At 38.5% G+C, this 17,665-nt stretch overlaps 1 protein-coding gene across 1 annotated transcript in view; it reads right to left on the bottom strand.

Annotated features, from left to right (window-relative positions):
- MEP1A (meprin A subunit alpha) overlaps positions 1-16,737 on the bottom strand; it is a 38,508-nt gene extending 21,771 nt beyond the window's left edge. Inside the window, exons 1-7 of the mRNA XM_044003415.1 lie at positions 16,678-16,737; positions 16,572-16,596; positions 16,439-16,486; positions 11,440-11,480; positions 10,241-10,316; positions 6,812-6,929; positions 5,881-6,056 (exon numbers count right to left, since the gene is read on the bottom strand). Coding sequence (XP_043859350.1) covers positions 5,881-6,056; positions 6,812-6,929; positions 10,241-10,316; positions 11,440-11,480; positions 16,439-16,486; positions 16,572-16,596; positions 16,678-16,737 — 544 coding nt within the window. The remainder of the gene's footprint in view (positions 1-5,880; positions 6,057-6,811; positions 6,930-10,240; positions 10,317-11,439; positions 11,481-16,438; positions 16,487-16,571; positions 16,597-16,677) is intronic.
- Between the last annotated feature and the right edge of the window lie 928 nt (positions 16,738-17,665).

The raw sequence follows: 17,665 nt of genomic DNA, 5'->3' as shown, positions 1-17,665 counted from the left end.
TTGATCGACGCACAATGATTATGACAAAATAATTTAAAAGAACAAAAACAAATGAAACTTAATTTTGAGAAATTATAATGCCCACTCAGCATCAAAGACAATATATATGAGTATGTGCTTCTTCCTGCTTCTTTTATGGGTGTGACATATTGTTGGACTTTTTCAAGATTTTGATTGGTTTCCCTGAATTTTGTTATAAGGATCCAGAACTAGGAAAAGGCTTTCAGTTGGGGGAACAGCTAATGTTGGAGGCATGATATGAACCCAGGTCTTTCAAGAATCAAAGTCCAACACTTTTCCACTAAATCACACTGGGAACATAGAGAGAAATACATTCTCAATGGTTCTGCATTTAATACCCTTATCTTAGGAAATGCAAATCGCAGACTCTGGAAGGCTGAAGGAAAAAGATTACATATTCTTCTGGAAGGGCAAAACTTCAGCCCAACCATAGGAACATGGTCTGGGCTTTGCTGTGAAAAACACGTTGCTGAAAATGATTGAATTGATTGTCGACAATACTGAAAGACTGTTCACACTTTGTCTGAACACAATCAAAGGCCCTGTGAACCTTAGCAGCATATATGCTGCGACATTAATAGCTTCACAACAGACCAAAGATGAGTTCTACAATAAGATGGAAGCAATGCTAGGAGCTATCCCCAGATATGAATTCATCATTCTTCTGGGTGATTTTAATGCAAGAGTTGGCTCTGACCATGTGTCCTGGCCAACATGCCTCAGGCCATATGGCATTGGAAAGATTAATGAAAATGAGCAAAGACTGTTGGAATTTTGTGCTTACTACAATTTGTGTGTATCCAACTCATTTTATAAGTCCAAGCCACAGCACAAAGTATCATGGAGACAACCCAGATTGCAACATTGGCACCAATTGGACTTAATAATAACCAGGCAGTCTACTCTCAAGTGCATTCTTAACATGCAATCATACCACAGTGATGACTATGACACTGATCACTCATTAGTTTGTTGTAAAGTGCAGCTCTAGCCCAAAACATTGCATCACCTCAAACCAACAGGGCGATCTTGTATTGACACTAGCAAAACCATGAATCTCAGCAAGGTGGATCAATTTTTGAGATCTCTCAAGAATGCATTGATCATGTCTTCTCCTGTTACATCAACTGCTGAAAAATGGAAACAGATACATGAGAGTGTCCACAGACTTGCTCTTGACGTCTTTGGGAAGAGGACCAGCAAAACGAATGGCTGGTTTGAAGCCAAGTACAGTGAAATGAATCCCATCATTGAGGCCAAGCACAGCGCACTCATTGAATACAAACACTCCCCAAATGAAAGTGCTCTTCAGAAACTACGTGCTGCAAGAAGAAATGCTCAGCGAATCGCAAGGCAGTGTGTGAACAAACATTGGGTTGAACTCAGTGAGGGAATACAGGTTGCTGCTGACACGGGAAACATCAGAGGAATGTATGAAGGCATCAAGAAAGCTTGTGGACCCATTCAGAGCAAGACGGCTCCCCTCAAGTCCAGCACCAGAGAGTACATTATGGACAGAGTTAAGCAAATGGGAAGATGGGTAGAGCACTTTTCTGAGTTGTACACCATCAGAAATTCTATCACAGAATCAGCTTTAAACATCATGGAGTCCTTCCCTGTACTACAGGAGTTGGACAAGGTACCCACACTTGAGGAACTTGAGAATGCAATTAGCTCCCTAAGATGTGGAAAAGCTCCTGGCGTAGACAGCATTGCAGCTGAATTGCTCAAATGCTCTAAAAATGTTCTCTTAAAACCCCTGCATGAATTGTTGTGCCTGTGTTGGAAAGAAGGTGAAGTGCCACAGGATATTCATGATGCCGTATAATTACTCTTTATAAGAACAGTGGAGACAGAAGTGACTGTAACAACTACAGAGGAATTTCACTTTTTAGCGTCATTGGGAAGATGTTTGCCAAGGTCATCTTGCTTAGACTGTGTAAACTTGCTGACTGTGTTTACCCCAAATAGCAATGTAGCTTTCGAGCAGGGAGGTCAACTATTGATATGATTTTCTCGCTTCACCAACTGCAAGAAAAGTGCAGAGAACAAAGAAAATCCCTCTTCATTGCCTTCATAGACCTGACCAAAGCGTTTGATATGGTTAACAGAGAAGGTCTTTTCGAAATTCTCTTGAAAATTGGTTGCCCTCCGAAACTCCATAGCCTCATTTGCTCCTTTCATTGCAACATGCAGGGTGTCATACAGTTCGAAAGCAAGACCTCTGAAGCATTCAGCATAAACAGCGGAGTCAAGCAAGGATGTGTGCTTGCTCCCATGCTGTTTGGAATTTTCTTCTCCATGCTATTACATCATGCTTTTGGTTTGTCAACTGATGGCATCTATCTGCATTCCCTGTCGGAGTCCTGTTCAATGTTTCATGTCTGAGATCCAAAACTAGAGTGAGAGGTAGCACCCTTAGAGACCTGCTTTTCACTGATGATGCTGCACTTTCCTGTCACTCAGAGTGTGAATTGCAGACCTTGATGGATCGCTTTTCCCAAGCTTGCCCAGACTTTGGCCTAACCATTAATATTAAAAAGATGAAAGTCATGTGTCAGAGTGCTATGTCGCCTCCATTGATCCATATCGGTAGCTACCAGTTGGATGTCATAAGCCAAGTCTCGTATCTTGGCTCTATTGTCAGTGACAATTTGTCACTTGATTCTGAGATCAATCAGAGGATTGGGAAAGCTGCTTCAAGCATGTCTAAGCTTGTCAAGTGTGTCTGGGAAAACAGTAAACTTACAAGACACACCAAATTTGCTGTCTATAGAGCATGCGTCCTGAGTACCTTACTGTATGGCAGCGAAACACAGACTACATACACTAGACAAGAGAAGAAGCTTAACAGCTTCCACATGTTCTGCCTTCGGTGCATCCTTGGCATATCTTGGTCAGATAAGATCAACAACACAGAAGTGCTACAACACATGCAACTTCTGAGCATCTACATGCTACTGAAACAAAGACAGCTACACTGGCTCAGTCATGTGCACCACATGAAAGACAGGTGCATTCCTAAAGACCTATTCTATGGTGAGTTAGCCTCAGGCCAAAGACCTGCTGGACGCCCCCAGCTTTACTACAGAGATGTATGCAAGCAAGACTTGAGCGCTCTGGGAATAGACACCAGCAGCTGGGAGGAGATGGCCAAAGACCGAGCCTGATGGAGTTCAGTACTCAGGAGCAGCTTGTGCACAGCTGAGATGGGCCTCCAAGCTCTGGAGGAAGAAAAACGAATGAGATGCAGGAATCGACGGGCAACAGAGAGCTCAGTTTTCCAATGACCTCATGGTGGTAGGAGCTTTGGCTCCCGTATCAGAATGCACAGCCACACTGTGGCCTGTGGCTCTTTAAGGTGCTGATCCATGGTCATCCACGACTGGTGGAAGCCTACTACTACCCTTAGCTAGCACTAATAGGAGAAAGACATTTTTAGATTACTTCTAGACTATCCCACCCAACTTCTTCCCAAACTTCTTTGGCTAACAAATTCATTTTTCACCCACTTTACTCCATACTGAATTTGGTGGGAGGAAAGGAATATGACAGGACAAGTCACACAACTTTTCTGTGCTCTAGACAAATAAGGTAATAAGTTGTGAGTAAGGTGCCAACCTCTATTGGTAGAGGGTATTCCTTCACCTGAATGTTCCCTATACCAGTGAAAGCACAGCTTCAGTCCTTACTCTATTGAATTCCCTTAAGAATTGTCCCATGTAACCTCTATTCCATAGAGTACATATAGGGCTGGGCCTAGAGTCAGAAATACCCAAGTTCAAATCTGGCCTCAGTCACTTCCTTAGCTGTCTAAGAAATAATGGGCTTGGGGCAGCTAGGTGGCCAAATGAATAGAGCACTGGCCTTGGATTCAGGAGGACCTAAGTTCAAATTCAGCCTCAGACACTTGACACTTACTACCTGTGTGACCCTAGGCAAGTCACTTAACCCCAATTGCCTCACCAAAAAAAAAAAAAAGGAAGAAAGAAAAGAAAAAAGAAATAATGGGCTTTTGCCAGTGCCCAAAAGCCCCAGATTGATTTGGACTGATTAGATTGACTGCAAGTGATTGACCCACTTAAAGTTAACTCAGCTGAAGCCACACCTGCCTGACTCTGAAGAGGGTATTGTTCTCAGCTAAACTCAAGAGAAACCACCCTCAAATCCAGTGAACCGATGGATTTGGGTGATGCTAATCAGTTACCTTGAAGCAGTGTGTAAGGACTGCTTCTTAATTCAGGTCTCTCAAACAGCCTTTGTGTCAGAAGAACCAGGTCAGCCTAAACTCTTATCTCTCCTCTAGGGTAGATAGGTTTCTTAATTTTCTGAACTCCACATGCTCTCTTTACTCTTTAATAAATGCTTAATACCCCCAAAACTGGTGCTAAAACTACTAATTTATAAGTAAACCCTACACTGGGGACAGAAATAAGGTGACCACACATTTAGTTTGACTTGTCACAGCTGCATGACCCTGGGAAAGTCACTTAACCCTGTTTGCTTCAGTTCTTCATTTGTCAGATGAAATATCAAACCATTCCAGAATCTTTGCCAAGAAAATCCCAAATGGGGCCACAAAAGGTCAGACATGGCTGAAATGACTTCACAACAACCACAAAGCCTCCACTCCTATGTCAAAGTGATCTTCCAAAATAGCACAAACTGACTATAATAAACTTCCCTACTCAATAAGCTCCAGTAGCTCCCTAGTACTTCTAGGAACAAATAACTTTAAAATCTTCTGGTTGGCTTTTTAAAAAAAATTATTATGTTCATTTATTTATTTTGTGGGGCACTGAGGGTTAAGTGACTTGCCCAAGGTCACACAGCTAATAAGTGTCAAGTGTCTGAGGCTGGATTTGAACTCAGGTCCTCCTGAATCCAGGGCTTGTGCTTTATCTAGTGTGCCTCCTAGCTGCCCCCTCCTTGGCTTTTAAAGTCTTTCACAACATAGTCCCTTCCTACCTTTTCCATCTCCTTACTCTTTTATTCCTCTCCTTGTAACATACAATATGGGGACAGTGGCCTCTTTGCAGCCCATCTCCCAACTCACTGGTTATGCCCTTTGCCTGGAATACTCTCCTCCCACTCCTGGCTTCCTTGGCTTCCCTGAAGCCTCAGCTCAAACCCTAACTTCTGCATAAAGCCTTTCTTGGCCTTCCCCCCTTTTTGCTTCTCCTCACTCCCACTGCTAATGTCTTCCCTTTGAGATGGCCTTCCATTTTTGTTGTTGTTGTTTAGTTGTTCATTTGTGTCCACCTCCTTCTTACCTCATTTGGAGTTTTCTTGGCAAAGATACTGGAGTGGTTCACCATTTCCTTCTCCAGCTCAATTTACAAATGAGTAAACTGATACAAATAGGGTTAAGTGACTTGCCCAGGGTCATACAGCTAGTAAGTATCTGAGACCAGATTTGAAATCAGGAAAATGAGTCTTCCTAATTCCAGGTCTGATGCTCTATCTACTGCACCACCTAGTTGCCTGGCCTACTGTATATATCTTGCATATACATAGTTATTCACATGTTGTCTCCACCCTTAGACTATGAGCATACCATTACTGAAGATGACAATTCAAGATTTACTACAATCCAGTTGTATTTTCTTGTAATTATTATTTAGCATCATCAGTCAATAAACATTTATTAGGCACTTTTTATCTACTTTCCTAGACAGGAATCATCAGTTAGGAACAGGTGAAAAGAGCGTGCTCATTTAGCTCCACCCTCTTTGTACAGTGTTGCTACAGGATTGCTGAAGTCCATGAACATTATTAATTTGGTTACATATAATTTATTAGGGAAAGGAAGGTGGACTGTGCTAAATTTGACTTACCAATAGTGAGATTAACACCCACCTGGAAGAATTTCATCCCACCAAATATTCACATAATCATCCCGGTCCGACCTTGACTGTTCATGATAAAATCCCAATGCATGTAGTATTTCATGCTCAATAATAGCTTTGTAATCACAGCCTGCACCAATGGAAAGGTTCTGCCCTGTATGTTGATCTCCAACCATAGACCAGCACCTTCAAACAAAGACAGAAAGGAAACTTTTCCCCAAGAATTTGCAATTCCCAAAGGCTTCTTCCCCTACACTGAATTTAAGAACAGGAATTATAGGAATGTTGAGGATCTTAACAAAGATTAGTAAAGTCACCTCTGGCAACTGGAAGGTGTGTATCTCATTCAGAACAATGAGAAAAACACCAGCATGTTTAAAAGACATCACAAAAGAGGATTCCATAACCTCCCTGCAACAAATATCCTTCTATTCAGGACTTTCTTAGTACATAAAGCTTAGCTCCCTCAGGGTATAACATCTTTCTTTTTTCTTCTTTCTGGTTATTATGGTCTTTCCTCATAGATTTTCCATTTTTTCCTTAAGGATTTATGTAGCTTTCCTCTTTCCCATGTCTTCCCATGATAGAGAATGTAGAAAGAATACTGGATTTGGGACCAGAGAATTCCTGTGGTAGAGGAAACAAATAGCTGTCCTATACCTGAAATCCATATTGTACACTGAAATCCTGTTACTTGCATTTACTGGAGACCTTAGATATAAACCCTACTTAAACTTTGCTTTAGAGATTTCCCTGTAATTTTACTCTAAGATGGGGGCAGAACCAGAGAAATTAACCTAACAGCCACATTGTTCTCAGCACCACCTCCTCCAGGAAGAATAAACGTATATGGGAGTCTGGAACTCTTTGGGGGGGGGGGGGCTTTGGGTAACTCATATATTCATCAAAGGCAGAATTTGCAAAGTTTCTATAACACAAACCCATCAAACTTCTGAAATATGATGTAACTTTCTTCTCCTTCATAGGGCTTGAAATCCACACAGGATTTGAGACGGAACATTTCAAAGGCATAAAGAATGGCTCCTTTCGCATTCAGTCCTGGAAAACACAATGTACTCATTTTAAACACCCACTTGAGAAAATGTTTCCTGTATTGTGGTAAAACAAGTCTGGCTTCCTCTTTTCCAACTCTCTCTATCAATAATGACCTTCCCTATCCTAACTAGTATAGCATTCTGTCTTATACCTCCTGAATGCACTTTGGAGTATTACAGTTAGCTGGATAATAGAATTTAGAACTAGAAAGAGAATATTTTTTTAGACCATTTAGCCCAACCCTTTATATCATTTGTAAGACAACTGATGTCCTGGGAAGAGAAATTACTTGCCCAAGGTTATACAAGCAGAAGAAGTAGCAAAGTGGAATTTGAACACAGATCTTCCAACTCCAAATCTGCTGCTCCTTAAGCTACATATTGTTTTCTTCCCTACTAGGTCAGGGACCTTCTAAGCTTTCTGTCTTCCCCCTGCTTACCAGAGAACTGTGTCTATAGCAGAGACTAAATGGATATTTGTTTAATTGAATCTATTCTTTAAAAACTTCATTAAGTATTATTTAAAACAATATTTTAGAGAAAACATACTGGTCCTTTAAAAAAAAAACGGTTTCTAAGAATGTTTCATGGTAGGGAATCTGGCAAAAACTGGTGTGCTTAAGTCTTCCTTGGAGTAATGTTAGTAACTAAGTGGGGGATCATTACAAATAGAGGTAAGTTAAATCATTAATGAGGGGGGAAGGAATGGTAACTCTCAAATATCAGTCTAAAATCTATGACAGGAGAAACAGTAGATGTGTTGGTTGATCGTTTTGAATTATTTATTTTATCCCTTTAGAAACAATATTCAGGGGGCAGCTAGATGGCGCAGTGGTTAAAGCACCGGCCCTGAATTCAGGAGGACCTGAGTTCAAATCCGGCCTCAGACACTTGACACTTACTAGCTCTGTGACCCTGGGCAAGTCACTTAACCCCCATTGGCTACCAAAGGAAATAAAAAAGAAACAATCTTCATTACAGGGGATTAGGTAAGAAGGGACACATTAAAATAACAAATATGGTATAAAAACTAAAGGCACCCATAAAATTAAAATAAAAAAGATAAAATACCTAAGAAACTCAGAAAAGCTTTGCCAGAAGATCTTTCCTAGAACTTTACCTTGGATTTTATTCCAAGATAAAATTGAGAGTAAAGTTATTCTTTCTACATCAAGACTTTATCATGGCTTTGGTTTATTGCAGGTTGATATAAGAAATTAAATGGGAATTTTTTTTTTGGGGGGGGGGGATGTTGTGGAAGCTGCGGATGAAACACAAAAGCCAGCAGATGACACATAGTCCATGACCAAACACAGCCCAAATGTTATAGTAACATATGGTAAATACCCCATAAAAGAAAAAGGAAAAATTCAGACTTCTTCTCTGGCATGAAAGGAAGGCCAAAAAAATTCACATGGATCTTCCAGACTTCAGGGGTACTGTGTCCCTAACCCCCATAATGTGGAAGGGATATTAGAAGCTAAGTAGGCAGCTAGGTAGTACAGTGCATAAAGCACTAGTCCTGGAGTCAAGAAAACCTGAGTTCAAATCTAGCCTCAGACTCTTTACTAGCAAGTCACTTAATCCTGTTTGCCTCAGTTTCCTCATCTGTAAAATGGGTTGGAGAAGAAAATGGAAAACCCCTCCAGTATCTTTGCCCAAAACAACAACAAAAAATAGGGTCCTGAAGAGCTGAACATGACTAAAAAGACTGAACAACAACAAACTGCAGGGAAAAAAACAAGCCTTTCTATTCCGTATCATGGAATAAGAGGAGGATTTGATAAAATGTCTAGTACTACTTGTCATTCTCAATAAGCATTTGTTAATTAAGTAGCTAAATGAAGCTGTGATAAAAGAAAAAGGTTACAAAGGAAAGGTACAGAGCCACTGTTATTTTTGGAAGCTTATTCTATGAGATTCTTTATCTTATTGTTCCAGGGTTGCCCTGCTTAGCTGTTTTATTTACTATGTAGTATTTATGTAAATTAGCTGCATATGATATGTAAGGTTATCATCTAGAGCTGGGAAACTATATGATTATTGAAAACAGGTGGTCATAGTGAACAAAGATAACGAGAAGTAGCTTTTTTTTTTTTTTTTGCAGGCAATGGGGGTTAAGTGACTTGCCCAGGGTCACACAGCTAGTAAGTGTCAAGTGTCTGAGGCCGGATTTGAACTCAGGTACTCCTGAATCCAGGGCCAGTGCTTTAACCACTGTGCCATCTAGCTGCCCCCGAGAAGTAGCTTTAAAAAAAAAAAAACCAACAACAATACTGAATTGGGAGTCAGAAGATCTGAGTTCAAATCCTGACTAGCTGTGTCACCTTTTTAAAAGTTGAATCAAACCAATAAGCATTTATGAAGTACCTATGATGTGTCCCCACAATGCTCAGTCCTGGAGCTACAGAGAGAAAAAAATGAAATAATCTCCTGCCTCTAGGAACCTGCATTCTCTTGGGGGTTAGGTTTAGGAGGAAAAAAATATGCATACATATAAATAAGTACAAAGGGAAAAGAACAACCCATGATATGGTGCCCACTGTGTGCCAGGTGCTGTACTAAGCACCTTATATATATATATATATATATATATATATATATATATATATATATATATATATATAATTTTACCCTGAGTTTTAATCTTATATTAGATACTTATTAGCTAGTATGATCTGTGGCAAGTCACTTAACCTCTGTCTGCCTTAATTTCCTCACCTGTACAAAGGGAACAATAGCAGGACCTACCTAGTAGGGTAGTTGGAAGGATCAAATGAGATAATAAAACATAAAGTGCTATTAAATTTTAGCTATTATTAGTAGATATCGTGCAATATCTTTTCTTTCTTTCTTTCTTTCTTTCTTTTTTTGTGGGACAATGAGGGTTAAGTGACTTGTCCAGGGTCACACACATTGCTAGTAAGTGTCAAGTGTCTGAGGCCGGATTTGAACTCAGGTACTCCTGAATCCAGGGCCGGTGCTTGATCCACTGCACCACCTAGCTGCCCTCATGCAGTATCTTTTAATAGACATATCCTACAGAACAAAGCTTCCACACAAATGTAATACTAGCTAAAATAACATTACAGGAGGCAGTTCATTCCATAGGAACAACAGGTATTTTAACAATGTTATTGAAAACCAAATTGGTTGGTGCAACATAATGCAGGGTATCCTTTTAAAATGCAACATGGCCTAAATGAAGTTCTCTTGGGAATTTCAGGAATGACCATGTCTGACACGATCATATAGAACAGAAGAAAATTAATCAAGCTAAGCCATGAGTGCTCAGCTGAGAACAACCACTGTTACCCAGATTATCGGCCAGAATGTAAGGAATTGGGAATGTCCATCTTGCAGTTGGATCTCTCAGTCCATTTCGGTTTTCCTTCTAGAAAAAAAGAAGATAAATAATTCACTAAGGCCCCCGTGAGGGAACGAGAAGCCTTCCCTTAATTCTCTAGTGTTTAGGAATATTTTCCCCTGTCACTGAATTCCTTCATAATTTATTCTCTGTACCACAACATTTAATGTATATAGTCTGTAATATTGTGACCAGTTCTGGTCACCATATTTTTAGAACACTAACGAGTTCACTTGACATTTACTAGCTGTGTGACCCTGGGAAAGTCACTTAACCCTTGTTGCCTCACAAAAAAGAAAGAAAGAAAGAAAGAAAAGAAAAGAAAAGAAAAGAAAAGAAAGAAAGAAAGAAAGAAAGAAAGAAAGAAAGAAAGAAAGAAAGAAAGAAAGAAAGAAAGAATACTTATGAGTTACAGAACACAAGTTGCATAGGGGGTAACCAGTATATTTTTTTTCTTTTTTTATTACATGAATACATCTTAGGGAATAAAATAAGCATTTCCATAACATTGTACAATAGAAAAGATGATTACATGAAACTGCAAATCTACTAAGGACAACTTGCTGTTCCATTCAAATATACAACAAAATTAACCAGTATGAAGAGAAGACTATAGACCACACTCTATGTATTCAGTTGAAGGAACTAGAGGAAAGAAGGCTTAAGGAGACCATAATAGCTATCTCCAAGTTTTTGAAAAGATACCACATTAGACTGTCCTGCTTGGCCACAGAGGCCAGAACTATGAGCAATAGGTTGATGTAGAAAAGCAGATTTTGAATTATGTAAGTTAAATCTGCTACACTGTTGAATGGATTGTTTTTGGAGGTAACAGATTGCTTATCATTGGAGAGCTTCAAATGGCTAGATATCTATGTACCAGAGGATTGTATAGACAGGATTCCCACTGAGGTATAGGTAGGTCTGGCTAACTTCTAAAGTCCCTTCCAACTCTAATATTTTATGACTGCCATCTGTAGGTGACTAATTGTGTCATAATCTTATCATCAACGCTGTTAGAATTGCCTTAATATCAAGGATGGGCCTCTTAAATTTGATAAATGCATTATAAATACTTGATTGATTAAGCAAGTCAGAAGTATTTAAGCTAATAAAGTTACATGACTTTGCTGACAAGAGTACCCACCGGTAATAAGATGTCTCCTTCGAAGAGGTCCAGGCCAGCATCTGGAAATGGGTTAGAGAAAGAATATTTGGGTGAATAGGATTAAACAGCAACATGGAATGAAACAGAGATTTCCTACAGTTAAAAGAAAAATTCTTTGGAAACAAGGAAATCCAAAACAATTCTCACCAATCTAGAACAGTTACTCACCAATCTAAAACAACAAAATCTAGAACAAAAACTCACCAATCTCTTAAGCAACTAGTAAATCCTACAGACTGGTATGCATTGTTATTTTTCTGAACAAATATTAAAAATTTAAGGGTGTTTTGCCCACCAGTGGAGTTCTATCTAAAACTGATTAGCTTCCTTGGTTAAAGTACAACCCCAAGGAGAACAAGGTTAGGACTCAGTTCTTAGGATCACAGCAACAAATTCATCCCAGCCTTGAAATGCAGGCTCTTAGTGATAATGGGGAAGCAGGGAAGAGTATGGGGATAAAACATTGCAAATCTACCTCCACTATTGCAAACACAACCCAACCTGTTTGTTTGGGGGGTTTTTTTGGGGGGATAGGGTAGAAAAGTACCATCACTTCTCAAAAAAATCAGAGTGGCTATAATTTAATCCCAATTGTTTCAGCTTTGTGTTGGTAGCGTGGTATGGGGGAAAGGGTATAGAAACCACAGAGTGGTTAGTTGTCTGACCGTGATATTGTCACTTAACCATTAGGAGTCTCAGTTTCCTCCTCCATATAATGATGATGCTAATACCTGTAGTACTTACCTTACAAGATTGTTGTCATGATCCATTGAAATGCTTTGGGGGAAAGTGCTTTGCAAACCTCAAAGCTATACATAAATATGAATTACTTTTATATATACAAGGTATCCCAAAAGTCTTTGTACAACTTTAAGCTAGCTTAAAGTCTTAGTGAAATCTTAAACTATTAATGTTTAACTCTGCACTAAAACTTTTGATACGGTGTATCAAAGGGAAGAGAACGGAAGGGAAGGGGGGGAGAAGGGAGGGGAGTGAAGGGGAGGGGACGGGGAGGGGAGGGAAATAATGACACCAACTGATACTTCTATATAACTTTAATGTGTATAACTATACTGTTTTCTCATGTTTTTTTATGGAGTTCAGAAAGAGTCTTGGGACACTTCACTTGTCTGCTACTGCTACTTTCTATTCACTGTTCTACTGTCTATTACACAAGTGGCTAAAATAATTGCTTTTTGTAGTTGAACGAAAGTTTTAAGTTGTAAGTTCATCTCACATCTTACTTACTGAAAACATTTTCATTACAATCATAGTAGCAGATAGAATGACAGTGATGACATATACCTTGTCCTCCTCCCAAATGGCTTAAATTTCTTCTGCTATTTCTCTATATATTTTGAAAGCTTTTCATTCCATGTACACTGGAGATTATGAATACTTGGTATGGTAATCTACTAAAATAGTAAAAATTTTGTGGATCAGTGTAAGCAACCACTCTATTATGGTGATCCAGGTCATTTTCATTTTATTTCAGCAAATTTCTCATTTGCTTAATTTTCACAAAATTTCGGTTTGAATTTTTAGCATGGGGGTAGGCTATCTATGGATTTATAAAGGATAGTGAGCTTCCGTCATAAAATTCAACCTACCTAATCATATCTTTCTAGGTATCTGGTCAATGCTAAATTTTTGCAGCTTTTAGTGATACTTGGCACAGTTTCCACCACTTCATTGCATAATCTGTATCAAGTAATGAGTTTCAGCTCCTTAAGAAAAATTGTTCTATATCTTCTAGTAGCAATTACATGATTCTGAATTGCTATTATAAACCCCTTGGATTTCTATAAAAATTTTTGCATAACACTATTTATTCAACATTTAATGTCAGACCTTTGAATTAAGGTAGATGATTATGGAAGCAGTTTGAAAGTTAGATTATAGAGGAAATGCTAGTACCTTCTCTCTCAGAAGACCTCCAATTTATCTCATATATATCTTGTTTTTTCATAATTATTTGCATCTTGTCTCCCCATTAGACTGTGAGCTCCTTGAGAGAAGAAATTATTTTCTGCCTTTCTTTAATTCCCCAAAGCTATGCCTTATTTGTTGACTAACTGACTGACTATTGACAACTTTTGATTCCCTTTTTGTAATTTAGCTGTTTTATAGGTTCTAACCAGAGCTAAATCACCTTTGGCTACATTTGACAAATCCAGTGGTTATTCCTACTATTATTATTTACTACTTCTTTGTAAAATAAGGTCTGTTTGTTCCAAAAGTATTTCTGTAAATTTTTAACTTGTTTTATTGCATACAGCTAGGTGCCAATTAGAAATAATGAGTCCCCTGCAGTGGTCACATATATCTGAATTTGTTTTTTTTAATATTTTTTTTTTAGTGAGGCAATTGGGGTTAAGTGACTTGCCCAGGTCACACAGCTAGTAAGTGTTAAGTGTCTGAGGCTGGATTTGAACTCAGGTACTCCTGACTCCAGGGCCAGTGCTCTATCCACTGAATTTGTACTAGTAAAAGTCATAATGTGGAAAAGATAGTAATTGGTTCCATCCCACTGGAAATACACAGTGCAAATTCAAATAATTGATAACATCATAGGATATAATATTTTCACCATAAGTATCTAGCTCTACTCTAGATCATCTATCAATAATCTGCCTTTTCTTTTCTTTTCTTTTTTTCAGGGCAATGAGCGTTAAGTGACTTGCCCAGGGTCACACAGCTAGTTAAGTGTCAAGTATCTGAGGTCAGATTTGAACTCAGGTCCTCCTGAATCCAGGGCTGGTGCTTTATCCACTGTGCCATCTAGCTGCCCTAGCTTTTCTTTTTTAAATGAAGATTATTGAACCACTCTATAGCTGCCTCATGGTGGTAATAAAGCATTTGCTTTGTTAACATGACTTTTTGTGGGGCTTCTTCTAAATCCAATGTCAATCCTTTTGCCAAGCCAGGAGTCTATAGTAAGACAAGCACTGCATAAATATAATTTACTTTGGGTTCTTCACCTCAGACTTTAGGACACTAATCAGCTTTTTAACATATAAAGTCTCAGCTTTCTCCTTCATAACCTTCAGTTTGATGTGTCTTGGTATTTCTAAGTGTTGCTGTCATTCACTGGTGCATTTTGACCTCTGGATTCAAGTACAAAGCCAATCTCTAAGTAGTAGAATGGAAATAACACTGGATTTGGAGTCAGAAGGTATGGTTGGAATCCTACCTCTCTGTCACTAGCTCCCTGTTTGATCTTGGGCAAGTCACTTAACCTCTATGTGCCTCATTTTACCTATCTGTAAGAAAAGAGAGTTTCACAAGATAACCTCTAAGGTACCTTCCATCTCTAAGTCTAGAATTCTGTGATTCTACTGACACAGATCTATATATCCTGTTATTGGAGAAAGTTTAGAGTCCTAGAGCTTGATGTTATCCAAGTATATCAAGTAACTGATATAATGTTTTTGTGTGATTCCCTCTTTGACTTGAAATCTCTACTCAGTTCTGTTTAGCAAGGATAATAACAAATTTAAGGTTAGGCATACTCATAGCAGACTTAAACTATCACCCTGAAAGATGTTATTTTGTTGTTGTTGTCCAGTCATTTTTCAGTCACATCTGACTCTTCATGACCCCATTTGGAGGTCATGAAGTATCTTAACAAAGATACTGGAATGGTTTGTTGTTTCCTTCTCCAGCTCTTTTACTGATAAGGAAACCAAGGCAAACAAGATTAAATGACTTGCCCAGGGTCACAAAGCTAGTAAGTATATGAGGTCAGCTTTGAATTCAGGAAGATAAGTCTTCCTGACTCCAGGCCTCAGCACTCTATATCCACTGTGCCACCTAGCTGCCATGCTTTATATCAATTGTCCTTGATGTTGTTATGTGACATATTTTAAATAGAAAATTTTCCTATATGAACATAAAATACCATTATGGTTATCATTTTTATTTTTAATACTGTTAGTATTACTACAACTACTACTAATACCACTACCATCACCACCACCACTACTGCTGCTGCTACTACTGTTACAACTGTTGCTGTTGCTGCTGCTGCTGCTGCTGCTGCTACTACTACTACTACTACTACTACTACTACTACTACTACTACTGTTACTACTAAGGTTACCTCTGCTCTTACAGAGATATTTTTACAAATTAAATCCCTGTAGGAAAAATTTCCTAAAATCAAAATTTTCTTTATCTTTAGAGAACCTTCCTCTATAGAACTCAGAATGTTTGGCAGATATTCTTCTCCTGAAGTTTTACAATATGCTACGAAAATAATGTATATATCATATTATGACTGAAAAACACTACAACATGATTGAAAAGATCACCAAAATGATTGGAAACTACAGGAATAGAAAGCTTGCGCATTGGCAAAGAGTCACACTATTGATTTTCTTTGTTGTAAGGAATGAGTCAATTGGGAAAGAAAAATATATGCACAAAGTAATGTCATAAAGTATGGCTAGCTTAGTGTCACAGTGTAGGACATGGAGTCAGGAAGACCTAAGTTCACATCTGCCCTTAGCCACTGACTAGTTTTGTGACCCTGAGAAAAACACTTAACCTCTGTATTCCTCAGTTTCCCCATCTGTAAAATTAGTACAATAATAGCATCTACCTCCTAGGGTTGTTATGAGGATTAAATGAGATAATATAGGATGGGCCAAAAGTCACAGAGTTTCAATATTTAGTAACTCCTTTATTTTTTGTTTTTAATTTACAATACCACAGCATCATATGCAGGATATATAGGAAATGAATTTACATTATGTATGAAAAATCAAATCTCATAAATGATAAAAAATAAAGAAAAATAGTTTTCAAAAAGTTATTAAAACATCATGTCTTTTGGAACACCCTGTATTTGTAAAGCACTTAGTATAGTGTCTGACACACAGTAAGTTCTTTGAAAATATTGTCCATCATTATTGTTGTCATTTTATAAAAATAAAGCTTTTTTGAAAGCAGTAAACAGAGAGAAAATGTAACTTACCTAGATTGATTTCTAAAATATCTTTCCTCTGATTGCTGGCCTTTACATCTAGGGTAAAAGGAGATATTATTACTAATATTATTGAAAAGAGACAGTAAAGAAGCTTTCTCTGAACATTGTGTGAAATCCTTACCGTTTTCCTTGAAGGAATGGTTGATCTGCAAAGAAACATAAATTGGATAATATGCAAATAGGAACGAATTGTTCTCAATAATAGAGGAGAATGGAAAGTCACTTACTGATATGGAAGCAGCAAAGGTAAGCAACAAGGTGAAGGAGAGGCTCCAGGTGCAAAGCATTGTGTCAAGTGAAACAAACTTCCTGGAGGTACCTCATAATAAATGTCTCCTGACCTTTGCCCTGGCTATCCATTTCTGAACTTTGACCCTCCTCTCCATACTTAACTGTAGGAATTTTTTGAAAAAATATGTTAAACTAACCAGATTCAGACCTTACTAAGTCTCTCTGTTCAGTAGAGAACCTGGGATGGAATTCACTTTTCATCAAGAAAGCTAAATAGTGGGAATGGGAATGGCACCACAATCATTATCCTTTCTACAAAAGCTAGGCACTAGGATTTCCAACAGGGTTTTCCCAAAGGATAGGCACATTTTGGCAATATAAAGTCAGGTTAGAAGAAAAAGGGAAACCTTTACCCATGTTGTACACTTTTAATCCTTAGGTCAGGTGCTCTTTACCTGGAGTTCATGAACTTGTTTCCTTGTATGTTTTTTTAAATATTTTGATTAAACAACTGTTTTCCTTTTTAATCCTATGTATTTTAGTTGTCACATTTAAAAAAAAATTCTGAGAAGGGATCTAGGGGCTTCATTATACTGGCAAGAGGATCCATGACACAAATAAGATCAAGGACCTCTGCCTTATATTGCTTTTTTTTTTTTAAGGCTCTCTTCCTCTTCTTTACTGACTCCCATTATCTGGGGCAGCTAGAACAAACAATCCAAGTAAAATTAAATATTCTGGACTCTCCTTCTTGAGTGATCAGCAAGATATTGGCCTCATGGCAATTTTAAACGACCGTCTGCTCCTAGGATCAGGAAACCTTACTCAGAGCAGGTCCCTGGGTCTCTTCCTTATCACAGAGTTCCCTTCTCCACCATGGGCATGCAAGACTAGAGGTTTCCTAATCAAGTCTGTTCCCCAGCTTGTTGCCTCATGGTGCTCATGGTCCTTTGAGTCATCAGTCAGTGAAGACACTTGCCAAGA

The sequence above is a fragment of the Dromiciops gliroides genome, chromosome 4, assembly GCF_019393635.1.
Source record: "Dromiciops gliroides isolate mDroGli1 chromosome 4, mDroGli1.pri, whole genome shotgun sequence".
NCBI lineage: Eukaryota > Metazoa > Chordata > Mammalia > Microbiotheria > Microbiotheriidae > Dromiciops > Dromiciops gliroides.
This window is presented reverse-complemented; position numbering and strand designations above follow the sequence as displayed.